General features: G+C 37.3%; 1 protein-coding gene across 1 annotated transcript in view; it reads right to left on the bottom strand.

The window, feature by feature from the left end:
- LOC128863719 (semaphorin-1A) overlaps positions 1 to 14,350 on the bottom strand; it is a 272,319-nt gene extending 257,969 nt beyond the window's left edge. The window contains 2 exon segments of the mRNA XM_054103025.1: positions 12,642 to 12,738; positions 14,266 to 14,350. Of these exon segments, the coding sequence (XP_053959000.1) occupies positions 12,642 to 12,738; positions 14,266 to 14,350 (182 nt within the window).
- Between the last annotated feature and the right edge of the window lie 346 nt (positions 14,351 to 14,696).

The raw sequence follows: 14,696 nt of genomic DNA, 5'->3' as shown, positions 1-14,696 counted from the left end.
CTAAATAATAAATATCTACAGAAAATTTTGCAACATTTAGTAGTACTCTCAGAAAAATATCATATTGCAGCTGTACTACAATATTTAAAAAAATGCTCTTAACATAAATTTTTTAGAAGAATATGGAATTCCTCGTTTCCCGAAAAAACTTAGTTCGGGATCCCGAAATTTTAATTTAGGTATCTGAAAAATATATATGTATATACAGGACATTTCAAATCATTTAGTATTACTCTCAGAAAAGTTTCACCGTTCGTGTGATCGTTTGGTTAATAATTTGAGTATGGAATTCTTGGAATTCTCAAAAAATTTAGTATGGGAATCCAAAATTTAAAATGCGGTATTTCAAAGTGTAATCCTTCGTTCTTGCACATATTGCAATATTTTTAAAACCCCTCCAATCATGCATTTTTAGAAAAATGTGGGATTCTCGGACTCCCGAAAAAATGTATTTCAGGTCCCGAAATTGAAACTGTGCAAGTTAAAAAAGCGGTACAGAAATATTTTTAAAAATGATCTTAGAATGCATTTTTACGGGAATATGGAATCCCGAAAAAACTAAATACGGGGTCCCGAAATTAAAATTGTGCCATTTGAAAAAGCTGCACTACGATAATTTTAAAAATGCTCTTAGAATGCATTTTTAACGCGAATATGCAAATTTTGGAATCCCGCAAAAATTTATGTCGGAATCCCGAAATTTAAATTGTGCTATTTCAAAAAAGAGGTACTGCAATATTTTTAAAAATGCTCTTAGAATGCATTTTTAACGCGAATATGCAAATTTTGGACTCCCAAAAAAATTTAGTACGGGATCCCGGAGTTTAAATTTGGATATCTAAAAAATAAATATCTGCAGGAGATTTTACAACATTTAGTAGTACTCTCAGAAAAATGTTGCCTTTCGGGTTTTCATCTGGTTAATATTCTGAATTTGGAGTTTTGGGAATTCCCGAAAAAAATTTAGTTTGGAACCCCGAAATTTAAATTGTGGTATTTGAAAAATGTCAAGGCGCAGCCCTTCATTCTTGCACGTTTTGCAGCGGCGTCACAATATTTTTCAACACGCTCCTATCATGAACTTTTTAGGAGAATATAGAATTCTTAGAATCCGGAAAAAATTTATATATTGTATATTATATATACAGTGTACTCTCTCCTAACGGACACCTCTTTTAAACGGACACTTCCCATTTTTTTCAGTACCGCAAAAATCTTTAGTCTTTTTTAAAGTTTTCTCTTTTGAGCGAACAACACTCCCATAACAGGACGCGGACACTTTTTCCGCTCACCAAAGATGTTTTAGTTCTCTCATAAGCGGACAACTTAAAAACTCTGCCTTGGAGTTATCAAAATCAATAAATTTGTTATATGTTGTTTATTTCATTCAAAAAGCGTGGAAGTAAGTGAGCCCATAGACAGTGAAAAGTTGTTTAGGGGAAGCTGACTTTGAGAAAAGAAACTTCCTTAATGGCGATAGGACGGTTATACCGCAGAGGATAAACTTCCACTATCGCCAGTTGCTCAATTTACCAATATTATTAGTCTTAGGCGGCCGCCGTAGCCGAATGGATTGGTGCGTGATTACCATTCGGAATTCACAGAGAGGTCGTTGGTTCGAATCTCGGTGAAAGCAAAATTAATGAAAAACATTTTTCTAATAGCGGTCGCCCCTCGGCAGGCAATGGCAAACCTCCGAGTGTATTTCTGCCATGAAAAAGTTCCTCATAAAAAATATCTGTCATTCGGAGTCGGCTTGAAACGGTAGGTCCCTCCATTTGTGGAACAACATCAAGACGCACACCACAAATAGGAGGAGGAGCTCGGCCAAATACCTAACAGAAGTGTACGCGCCAATTATTTTTTTTTTTTTTTTATTAGTCTAGCTCAGAAACAAATTCAAGTTGACGTCGAAATTGTATTCATTTAGGTAATCAAACCTTCATAAATGGTGAAGAAACATAAAATATCAATACTGGGGTGCCAAATCTCGCTGGTCAACTCTTCTAAGAGATGAACTTGAAAGTGAGATTGACGACTAATTCACTGCTTATAAGGAGGCTCATTTAGCAACGACAAAACTAAACGCTCCTTCTTTATACAGGTATCACTCGACCTCAAAGACATTGATTTGCTTACTGATCTTCATATATACATACCACCAAGGTATTGAAATCAAAGGAAAAACTCGAGAAACTAAAATTTCTGACTTTTTTAAATGAATTTGAATACCTTGCATAACAAAATTTGTTTTTTAATAGGACTATGAATAAGTTCGTGCGGTTTTACAACAGATGGCGTAACTTGATTATTATTCCATCGATCCACATTTCCAAACATTCATTGGAGAGCTACTGTCGTAAGGCACAAACGTCAGTATAAGTTTTTTATTTGAAGCGTAAACAACAATATTTTTACCACACTTGAAAATGTCGAATTTCGTGCCAAATAATGTGTTTTTGCGGGGAATTCTTCTTCATTATTTTAATATGAAGAAAAAAGCAGCCGAAAGTCATCGTATCTTGGTGGAAGTTTATGGTGAGCATGCTCTATCTGAGCGAACGTGCCAGAAGTGGTTTGCACGCTTTAAAAGTGGTGGTTTTGGCTTGGAAGACGAAGAACGCGAGGGTGCGCCGCCAAAGTTCATGGATACCGAATTGGAGGAATTGCTCGATCAAGATCCGGCTCAAACGCAAGAAGAGGTTGCAAAAACTTTGGGAGTTGATCAATCAACCATTTCCAAACGTTTAAAAGCCATGGGAATGATCCGAAAGGTAGGCCATTGGGTGCCGTATGAATTGAAGCCAAGAGACGTTGAACGCCGTTTTATGGCATGCGAACAACTGCTTCAACGGCACAAAAGAAAGGGTTTTTTGCATCGAATTGTGACTGGCGATGAAAAGTGGGTCCATTACGACAATCCAAAACGTCGGGCAACGTATGGATACCCTGGCCATGCTTCAACATCGACGTCGGCGCAGAATATTCATGGCCTGAAGGTTATGCTGTGTATCTGGTGGGACCAGCTGGGTGTTGTGTATTATGAGCTACTGAAACCGAATGAAACGATTACGGGGGATGTCTACCGACGACAATTGATGCGTTTGAGCCGAGCACTGCGAGAAAAACGGCCGCAATACGCCGATAGACACGACAAAGTTATTTTGCAACATGACAATGCTCGGCCACATGTTGCACAAGTGGTCAAAACATACTTAGAAACGCTCAAATGGGATGTCCTACCCCACCCGCCGTATAGTCCAGACCTTGCGCCATCCGATTACTATCTCTTCCGATCGATGCAACATGGCCTTGCTGACCAGCACTTCCGTAATTACGATGAAGTCAAAAAATGGATCGATTCGTGGATTGCGGCAAAACCGACCGAATTTTTCACAAAGGGAATCCGTGAATTGCCAGAAAGATGGGAAAAAGTAGTAGTAAGCGATGGACAATATTTTGAATATTAAATTTGTAACCATTTTACGTCAATAAAGTTTCAAATTTCGAAAAAAAACCGCACGAACTTATTCATAGTCCTATACATTTGTCGTTTTTTTACAAATTCTGTTTATTTTGTATCTATTTTGGTTTTGGAAATAAAACTGATTAAATATTAAGGATCAGCCACAAATTATTTTAACTTTTTTTACACTCTTCTCATAAGCAAACGCCTCCCATAAGAGGACAAATTTTTCAGTTCTTAAGCGAGAGTGCACTGTAATTGCTTGTGGCAAACATTTTTTATTTTTCGACATGGTCTCTTTTAGGCTTCTAGTGTCAAATCGAATATGGCTGGTCTTGATCGTGTTTTTTCTAAGTCGCTCCAAATACCATCTTTGTCCCGAAAATTTTTCCTAACTCTTGGAAGAGTGCCAAGATCATTCAGATAAAGAAAGCGAATGCCGACAATCGATCATTGTTGCCATTTTTGCTTAAAGTTTTCGAACGTGTCATGCATTCTCAGCTAAACTCCCTTCTGAGTAGCAACACCTTGGTGAACCTATTGTAGGGGGGATTATGTGCAATAGGAGCAGCGCTACGGCGCTCTTAAAAGTTTCGGATAATGTTATAAGTAGGTAGACCCCGTATTGACAAAAACAATGTGACTTTTCTCACTTTGCTTGAGCTTTGGAATGTGACTCTGGAGCCATACATTTTTAATCTTAGAACTCAAAAACTTGTCTAGAATATACAATTTAACTGAGGCGATACAATTTTTTTAATACTGAACAACCAAATCCAATATAATTCGAGATCTCAAAGTTCGCAAGGAGTGCTACCAAAAGGGGCATTGAATCCCTAGTTTGTTCGTAATCTACTTTAATGGAGAAAATTTATTTTACATAAAGATTAAGTAGATCTGTGAATCGAGAAGTTAATACAGTGTAGTCTCTTTTAAGCGGACACCTGAGGGAATCGTCCACGTATGGAAGGAGTCGTTCATCGCCGATACTCGGCACCAAACTCACGGATGAGTGCATAGACAATGACATAGGCATATCCTTACAGACATTTAAGCTACTTATCTTTGAGGAAATTGTAAGAGCAGCGAATAAAAGATGGCGTAATGAAACCACCTTCTGAATCCCCCGACAATTGTGGCCTACTTTCAATGTTAAGCGCACAGAATTTCTACTAAGCCAAAATATACACAGTCTTAGCTCACTGACCTCAGTTATAACGGGGCACTGTCTAATAGTTAGGCACGCCTAGAGGATGATTATGCGCAAACACATAACTTCTGCAGAAGCTGTCTAGACGAGGAAGAGAAAGATACGACCTCACAACTTCTATGCCATTGTCTTGCACTATACAGACGCAGGATTACTTTTCTAGGTAGACACATTTTAAATGAATTGGAAGATCTTCGTTCTGCAGAAATCAGGTATATTCTAAACTTTTTGAAAGGATACACTGGATTTATGAGAGAAGAGAGTATGCCCCACAGTGGACAACCGTTTCAACCTAATCTAACCTATAGGAGGATTGTCCGCTCAAGAGCATTGTTTTTTTGTTTAATTCTTAAGGATTTGAGGTATGTATTGAAAAAAAATGTCCACTTATGAGAGGTGTCCGTTAGGAGAAAGTACACTGTAAAGGGTGGTTAAATTTCAAGGGCCGATGCTGAATGTAAACCACACCTAAACGTCAAGCGTTTTCCTCCATTTCATTTCACATTTTTCAATTTCAGACTAACTCAATTTGAACCAGGAAAAGATACACAATCGAGCAATGCGTTAAAGTTATTCAGACTTATTCTGAAACGGGCGTTCAAATCAAAATGCGTATCGCGCACTTCATCTTCATAATCCAAGAGTGATTGCCGAAAAACCAATGCACCCACAAAGAGTGACTGTTTGGTGCGGTTTGAGGGCCGTATTGTTTCCAAAATGAGGCCGGACAGGCAGTTACTGTGAATAGTGTTCGCTATCGAGAGATGATAACGAACTTTTTATGGCCCGAATTGGAAGATATGGATGTGGGCGATATGTGGTTTCAACAGGACGGTGCCACTTGTCACACAGCTAACGAAACAATGGCTCTTTTGAGCGAAAAATTTGATGGCCGAATGATGGCTCACGTCGCGGCGATGTCATTCGGCCGCCAAGATCATGTGATTTGGCACCGTTGGACTTCTTTCTTTTGGGTTATTTGAAAGAAAAGGTGTATGTCGATAAGCCAGCAACAATTCAAGAGCTAAAGGATGAGATAATTCGGCACATCAAAGGCATAGAACCTCAGCGTCATCGAAAATTTAGACCACTGGATGGAGGTGTGCCGCTGAGGCCGCGGCGGCCATTGGGCCGATATTTTGTTCCAAAGAGGCGAACAGTTGGTTTTGGCCTTAATAATACCAAAAAAAATTTTCGGAATCTCGAAATTTTAAATGTATTTCGTACACGGTATAGTGGTCGGTCGAAAATCCATAAAATATGGGTATCCCGAAATCCATATATTTATCGGGATCTCGAAAAATGTATGTATTTGTATTTTGGGGCTTTGTATAGTTGGTCAATAGACCATAAATATCGATAACCCGAAATGCATATATTTTTCGAGATCCTGAAATTTTCTGTTTTATTCGGGATCCCGACAAATGTATATGGATGTATTTCCAGATTATGTACAGTTGGTCAAAAAGCCATAAAATATCGATAACCCGAAATGCATATATTTTTCGAGATCCCGACATTTTCTGTTTTGTTCGGCATCTTGAAAAATGTATGCATATGTATTTCGGGACTATGCACCATATTTACCCATAAAACATAAAACATTGATAACCTGAAATTCATATATAGTTACTGATCCTGAAATTTGCTGTTTTCTTCGGGATCCCGAAAAATGTATATGGATGTATTTCCGGGACTCCGAAATTTTCCTTTTGTTCAGGATCACGAAAAATTCATGCATATGCATTTCGGGAGTATGTACCATATTTACCAATAAACCATAAAATATTGATAACCTGAAATTCATATATATTTCCCGATCCCGACATTTTATGTTTTGTTCAAGATCCCGAAAAATGTATACGTATTGCGCACACGGTAGAGCAGTCGGTCAAAAAGCCATAAAATATACAATAGGTATCCCGAAATTCGTCTGCAAAAATATACATATAAGTATGATACGTCCTACTTGGTCCGCAGTCGGTCAATACAAAATTAAATATCCGTATTCCGGAATGTACAAATTTTTAATTAGTCGATATGCGAAAGCTTAAAGCATTCTATGGCATTAGAAATACATATAAATCGTAGTCCAAATGCCAAATACTACATCTCGCAAACTGTTTCGATGCTGAATGTTTTTACACCTATACACCATAAATACATGCGCACCTTCGAGTGAAGCGGCTACTTGCTCCAGCATGTATGCAGGCATACATACATACATACATACGTATATACGAGTACGTATGTCAAAATTGTGTACTGCCATTTGATACGACTCGACCGACCTGTCTGCTGCTTGCTCTTTGCCGTTCCTGCGTACAAATAAGCACTTTCCCCTTTGGAAATGAACTTTCTTGCTTCCAGGAAATTACCTCAAAACCAAACACACACAAACTAAAAACGAAAATGCATAAGAGTATAAAAGGTATAATAGAAAATACATTAAAAAGAAAAAAAAAAACAGAAATGTAGGTAATGTGCACACAACTTTTTGTGTTACCATTTCTAACTTTTCAAATTTCAATTTTCTGTTTTCTGAATGCAATTAAATATTACAAAATCTACGCTACTCGACATGACAGGACTGGACTGGACTGGAAACTGCAACTATTTTGTGAATGCGACCAGCCGCGAGTTGTATGCATACAAGCCTATATATATGTATATTTGTATATGAGTACTCAGCTGCACATTGTGTTGTAGTTGTTGTATGGCTCGAGCAACCTCTAGCGACTTTTGCGAGAAATATTCAGTAAACACAGCGACACTTGAGAAGCTGCATAATTTTCACTTTAAAACTTTCATAACAACGGTTGGACAGGCCGAAGAACCGTTAAAGCAAAAATTAAAAAAGAAGTAGCAAAAATAACAACAAGCGAAAAGGACCATAATGTTGGCAAGGAAAAAGTGTGGCTATGCGCGCGTAAACGCCCCGTTGCTTGGACATATCTCGAGCGGCAACGCAAATGACAGTACCGGCACGGGCTAAAGCGAGCTGGAGTAGCAGTCGAGCTAACAAAGCAAATGGAGGCGGTAACAGTAACGATGACAGTGCAAGCGCACACAAAAGTGGAGAAAGAAAAAATGCACGCATACATGTACACTTAAGCTCACATAATTAAGCCATTTCATATATTTCTAATATTCGCAATATTTTTCATGGCAAATTTTTTTTCGTAAATTTTTTATAAAAATGTAATTGATTGTGTGAGAAAAACCTCGTAAAATAGAGATCCAAACTCAGTAAAAAATTCGCAAAATTTAAAAAAATGTACAACATAACTTTCTATTTTCACTAGAGCGCATGTTCGAGAGTTTTTCGAAGGGAAGAAAATGCGCAACACCTCAGCGAAAAAAAAATTGTCAAAAATCAATGTGATTTTGGAGTGACTTCAAAATTACACTTTGTTAGACTAAAATTAAATTCGCTATAAAACTGCATACTGACAAGTTTTTTAAAAATTCTGATTAAAAAGTTTAAAATTGTTTACCTAAACTTATGAAATTTGTTAAATTTTTGTAAATTTTATAAAAATACTAGCGTACCCTCGCCCGCTTCGCTAGACGCTAAATTCAATGATTTGCTGAAAGAGAATAAAATTAATACGAAACAAAGCAAATTCTTTGATACAATTTCATTCGAACTTTATTGTAACACTTTTTGATAGACAACGTTTTTGGTTTTTTCATCTTTCGCGTGAATAATGACGATGGTTTGCCAACTCGTGAGCAAGCTACATACAATTGTCCATGAGAAAAAATTGGGTATTCTAAATTAATACCGCACATTTGTAGAGACTGTCCTTGCGCCTTATTAATTCTCATAGCGAAGGCAAGGCGCATAAGGAACTGCAAACGTTTGAAATCGAATGGTAAATCCGCCGGAATCAGTGGAATTCAGGGTATCAAAATGTCTTCTCCTTTGTACTTCCCTTTCAAAATTGTTGCTTCGATAACGTTACCCATTAGCTTCTTCACAGCGAGTCTGGTACCGTTGCAAAGTCGGGGCACATTACTATTGCGCAGCATAATAATCGGTGCTCCAATTTTTAATCGTAAATTATGAGGTGGTAAGCCTGGCAAATCGAGTGAGTTTAAGAATTCAGTTGGATAATTTACTACCTCATCTTGATCAGTAATAGTGTCCATTGACTTATACGCAACTATGCCACCAGGTATTTGATCTAAAATAGCTGAATTTATATCATTGACGTCCTTATTTTTCCCAGCTAAAATTGCTCCTTCGCTGAGTCAATCATGGTTTTTGTAATGTTGAACTATGTTTGGAAATACACTCTGTATCAATGCCTCTTTAGGCTGTGCAAAAGTGCAGAAATTGTTAGGCAATGTTATCATTCCTGTTGTTTTTGAAAAAGGTTTATTTTTTTTGGTTAAAAAGTGTTTTTTGAAGTTTTGAAAAACACTTCGCTCTAACAAATTTCTTCTCAGTTAATTGCTGAAAATTAAATATTTTGAAAAAACTATTTTTTTTTAATTTAACGTTTTTGAGAAAATTTTGTTCTTGAAAAAATTTCATACTTTTGTAAAAGTTTAAATTGATTTGTTAAAAAAGATTTTTTTCCGCTTTGAAAAACACCCCCTCGAAAAAATGTATTCTCTATTAATAGTGGAATATGAAATGCTTTGAAAACACCATTTTTTTTTTAAATTTTGTTTGGTTTTCAGAAAATTTTGTTTTGAAAAAATTTCATACCCTTGAAAAAGTTTTATTTTATTTGTTTAAAATGTTTGAAATTTTTTTTTTTGTAATTTTAGAAAAACACCTCTTCGAAGAAATTTCTTTTATCTTTTTGAGGAAAATTTGGTTTTGAAAAAATTTCATGCTTTCGAAATTTTTTTATTTTACTTTATTTCTTCAAAATTTTTGAAAACAATTTTTTTATAATTTTCGAAAAACACCCCTTTGAAAAAATGTTTTCTATGTGTCATAGTGGTATTCCATTAACTTTTAGGATTATAGTCAAATACTTACAAATATCTACGCTTTCACAAATAGCAACAATAAACAAATTTCCTCAAAACCAAAAAATTTACTTTTTTTCTAAAAAAATTCTAAACAAACAACGTAATAAATTTAGAATTTTGTGTTCACGAAAAAACAGTATTGTTTTTATTGTATTAACTGAAAACCAAAATGTTGCAAAAAATCAAAACAAAACTAAATTATTTTTTTGTGTTCATTTGGTCCGTATGTTCCATAAAAAGTTGATATGGTAAATAATATGCAGGGTCTGATACACGCAAATTTCCATTGACCATTATAGTGACAAAATTATCGATCACCAATTCCAACAGGATTTCAAAATCAGAGTTGGAATGAGTTGTTGTGTGGTGTACTTCTGAAAAAATGAGAAATAAACAAAATAAATCTAAAAATTCGAATTCTAGCTTTATCTTGTGCATGTTCTTATTACCTTTGAATTTTTCCAATGAAGCACCATTCATTTTAAATTTTCCAAGAATTTTTTTTATCATTTCGCGTTTCTTTCCTTTTTCATTCGATTCCAACATTTGTTCATAGCCGAAAACATCGTTTGCAAACGCATTCATTTCCATATAGAATTGGTCAAAGAAAGCATTGCTCAATTGAATTGAAACATTATTTTCATAAATACTTAGGACCTTAACTAATGCACCTTGGTACATACCTAACGCAGATAATCATCGCGACCTTGACATCGATACTATTGATGAAACAATACAAAGCGCTAGCAGAAGACACATAAATATACTATTAACGCATACAAATCCTATGATGAGAAGACTACCAATTAAAGAAAAATCTACCCAAAGTCGGCTTAACCGTCAAACACCAACAGATCTTGCAAAATCCTTGTAATCAATTGTCAACTAATCGTATATGTCATTGTTTGTTAACCACTTGTATGTGTAACCACTTGTAATATGTATATATTTCTTCTAAATGAGCTTGGGGACATTGGCCCTTCAATATCACTCTCATTCCATCTTTTTGTAAATCAAATTACTTATTGTCTAACGACAGGTGTAATATTATATGGAAGAAATAAAAAAAAAAAAAAAATTTCATTCGAATCATTTCAAATTTCTGTATACAATAACGAAAAATTCAAAAAAGTTGTACACATAAAATGAATATCGATTCGAAACTTACTTTAATCTAAGAATCGAGCAAGTTTTGTTTTGTACATTATTTTGATTTTTTCTTTTTTTTATATGAAGAAAATATTTAAAAGAAATTTTTTTTTGCTAAAAACCTTCCTCTAGTGGATCCCTATAATATGAAAAAAGAACGAATAAAATTGGTCTCGTATAGGCCCAAAAAAATGCGTACAAACGAACATCATTTCATTTTTATATATATAGATAATTCATTGCGTAAGAAAAACCTCGTAAATTAGAGAACGAAACTTTGTATGAAAATCACAAAAATTAAAAAAAATGTGCAACAGAGTTTTCTACATTTTTATTCAAATATTTAAAACACATGTACGGAAGACCTTTGTAGGGGAAAAAATGTTGAACACCATATGACAAAAAAAAATTGTCAAAAATCCCCACGATTTTTGAGCGACTTCAAACTTGCACTTTGATAGACAAAAATTCAATGAGCTATAAAACTGCATACTCAGAAATTTGCCAAAAATTCTGATTAAAAAATTTAAAAATTTGTTATCAAGATTTCTCCAATTTCTTAAATTTTTGTAAATTTTATACAGAGTTTGACGCAAGGTATTTTTCTTTGTCGGGACAGCTATCACGTATCACACTCATATAACATTAAGTTCATTGTACTGCACCCGAGATCCCTGCTTAATTTTCTCTTTAAAATCTACTCGACCTCCCAAGAAATCTGAGTAGATCTCACCACACGAGTGCCAAGAGGCCAAGGCGGTCGCTTCTAACACATCAGTGCTAAAGAGCTGCCAAACCTGATTCGAGCGAAGGCCGGGTAGACGCACAGAAAGTGGTGCGTCGTCTCATCCTCCTCTCAACATGCTGGGCAAAGTACATTGCCTTAGATGCCTACCTTTCCCAGGTGCTGCACCCATAGTCAGTGACCTGTCATCAGGCTAACCAACTGTCTACACTCCCTTCTGCTTAATGATGGGAGGGTCTGCCATAGAAGGCTCAGCGACATGGCGAGTAACATCATTTAACCCCATCTGCAGCCTCTCTCTCATCTTGCCAAGCTGGGCTTCTGACTGGCTGGCTATACAAACTAATAAACTACATTTTTACAAAAAAATTTAGCATTAAAAATATTGCGAATATTTGAAAACAAAAAAATTAAGTGACTTAATTATGTGAGCACAAGTGTATATAAAATGGAGAGAAGCACACTTTATTCACTGTAACGGAAAAATGAAAATTCACGCTACCCCAAACAAGTACAAACAAATGGCACAACGGCGCTGCAAAATATCAGCTAACAAGCGAAGGAGGCGTGCGGGTAGCTAGCAGGTAGCTGACTGGCTGGTTGGCTGACTCGTATGCGGCCCAGCAACTGCTTTGACAAGCAACAATCGAAAGTTCCGGACATGGAGCAAAGTGGTGCCACAACAGAGCCTTCAGCGACCTGTGCTGAGCCCGACCGGACCGGTCCTGGTTGCTGCATGTTGACGTTACTTTCAAGTGCCTTCCTGTTTTATACACTTTTTGGTGCACTCTTCTGTTCCTCCTTTTGCCTTTTACCTTATTTTCGATAATCTTTTTCTTTTATTTTCAGCTTTGTTTTCCATGCGGACGCCTTTGTTAACCTATTTCTACTTCCTTTTTTATGATGCTGCCGCTGCGGCAGCACACCCGCTGCGGCACTTGGCATACTGCCGGCACAACACTCGTTGCCCCACTTGACACACACCAAATGCGACTGACGGTGATGTGCGTATTGTTGTTGTAACTACTACTACTACTACTACTAGTATAGTTTATATAAAACTTGACTTGGCTACTCACCTGGCACCGACGAGCAGACTGTTGCCATCCTTTGTGACAAGCTTAAAATGATCCACGACACTTTCGTTTCCGAGAAATTTCAGCACATCTTCAGGACCTGCAAATACAAGCGGCGGCGTGGACAAAAGAGAAAGTGATAGAATTAGTAAAAGAAAAAAAAGAAAACGAAACTAGAGTAGCAAAGATAAATAATATAAAATAGTTATGTATGCGTGTGTGTGTGTGCGAGGGTAAACGCAGTGTGAACAAAAGCGTTTGTGAAGAGCGTTTGCATTTGGCACACAGCAATCCTTAATTAGGCAATTTAAATTTAACAAAAGCAATGAGGCACTGCGCCATGGCGTCGCTTGTGGCCAGCGGAGTAGGAGGCCATAGGCCAAGGAGAACAGTGCATGTCGCAAATCGGACATCACGGCGCAGGGAGAGAGAGATGAAGAATTAAAAAGCTAGAGAGAGTGAGAGCGAGAGCGAGACAGAAGGAAAGGGGGCAATGTGGATAGTAGTTGATAGACAGAGGACTTGTGGTGAAAGGAAAATAATACAATCGCTGCGTCAGAGTGAGCACAGGAAACGGAGGCACAGAATTGCGTGACAATAGGGCAATTTACTGGCTGAAAAGTCACAAGCTTTAATGACGCTGCAGGTGTATGAAAAAGCGAATACGGCTACGGAAAGTGTTGGCGTGAGCGGAAACAGCGAGGGAGAGTTTTTGTAGCTTGAACTCATTAAATATTGATGGATAGAAAAAACAATGGAAACCGATGCAGCATAGCTACGGTATGTATGTACGTACACAGGTTTGTTGGAAAGTATTGAAAGCGACACAAATTAACCACACACAGCTCAGCAATTTCAAAAAAAAAAAAAAAATGTTACTCAACACGAACAAACGCTAATAATCATGAATGAGGATGTCTCCAGGACCAACATTGCCGAAGACAGTAGCAGTTCAGAGGGTTAAAGTTTACAAAGAAAAACCGAGCTCTTCATGCTATTTGTCTCGGGGCAGTTTTAAGTCGGCTCCGAACGACAGATATTTTTTATGAGGAGATTTTTCATGGCAGTAATTCACTCGGGGCTTGATATTGCCTGCCGAGGGGCAGAGATTCGAACCAACGTACTCCGAATTCTGAATGGTAGTCACGCGGTGGAACGATGAGCTTATGAAGACATAGACGTAGCGCAGCGAATAAAGATCCAGCGACTACGCTGGCTGGGTCATGTCGTCCGAATGGATACAAATGCTCCGGCTCTGAAAGTATTCGATGCGGTACCGGCTGGTGGTAGCAGAGGAAGAGGAAGGCCTCTATTGTGTTGGAAAGATCAGATGGAGAAGGACTTGGCTTCACTTGGTGTGCCCAACTGGCACCGATAAGCACGAGAAAGAAACGACTGGCGACCTTTGTTAAATTCGGCCAAAATCGCGTAAGCGGTTATGGCGCCAATTAAGAAAAAGAAGAACTCACGCACCAAGCAATTCGGCAACGGAGGCCGCCAAAAGTTTCCATAAGGTTATATTTTCATTATTATTAATATATTACTAATTTCGAGTTTTTCGTTAAGAGCTTGATCACTTAGGTTAGGCGAGGTTTTTGTGGCAGTCAGTTTGAAAAAGCGAACTCACTTAAATCATCCAGGTCCGTTGTAGTACCTTTGTGTAGCACGAGAATCTGTGTTAATTCATCCTGTACCCATTTAGCCCCTTTCATGAAGCGTAGGAAAAGTTTTATCCGAACACCGGTAGTTCCGTAAGAGAGTCAGAAGAGTATTTTCCTAACAACCTGACTCTACTTCTAGCTAAGGCTGGACAATTATCGAGAAAGTGTTCTACTGCTTCTTCCTCTTCTTAGTCTCTACAACTTCTGCAGTATTCATGCGAAAATACTGACAGCCTCGAAAAGTGCCTACTTAACAGTCAATGGCCGGTGACACTAGTCACGACCTGCGAGTTGTTCTCTCTCTAGAGGTTGAGCAATTCTACTGACCTTTTCTTATCTGTTTCGGCCAAATTAGCTAGACACAAGTATTTTTTTTCTCTCCATGACCTATTGACTC

This window comes from Anastrepha ludens, chromosome 5, assembly GCF_028408465.1.
Source record: "Anastrepha ludens isolate Willacy chromosome 5, idAnaLude1.1, whole genome shotgun sequence".
Taxonomy (NCBI): Eukaryota; Metazoa; Arthropoda; class Insecta; order Diptera; family Tephritidae; genus Anastrepha; species Anastrepha ludens.
The sequence above is the reverse complement of the archived record's forward strand: the minus strand, read 5'-3'. Positions and strand labels throughout refer to the sequence as shown.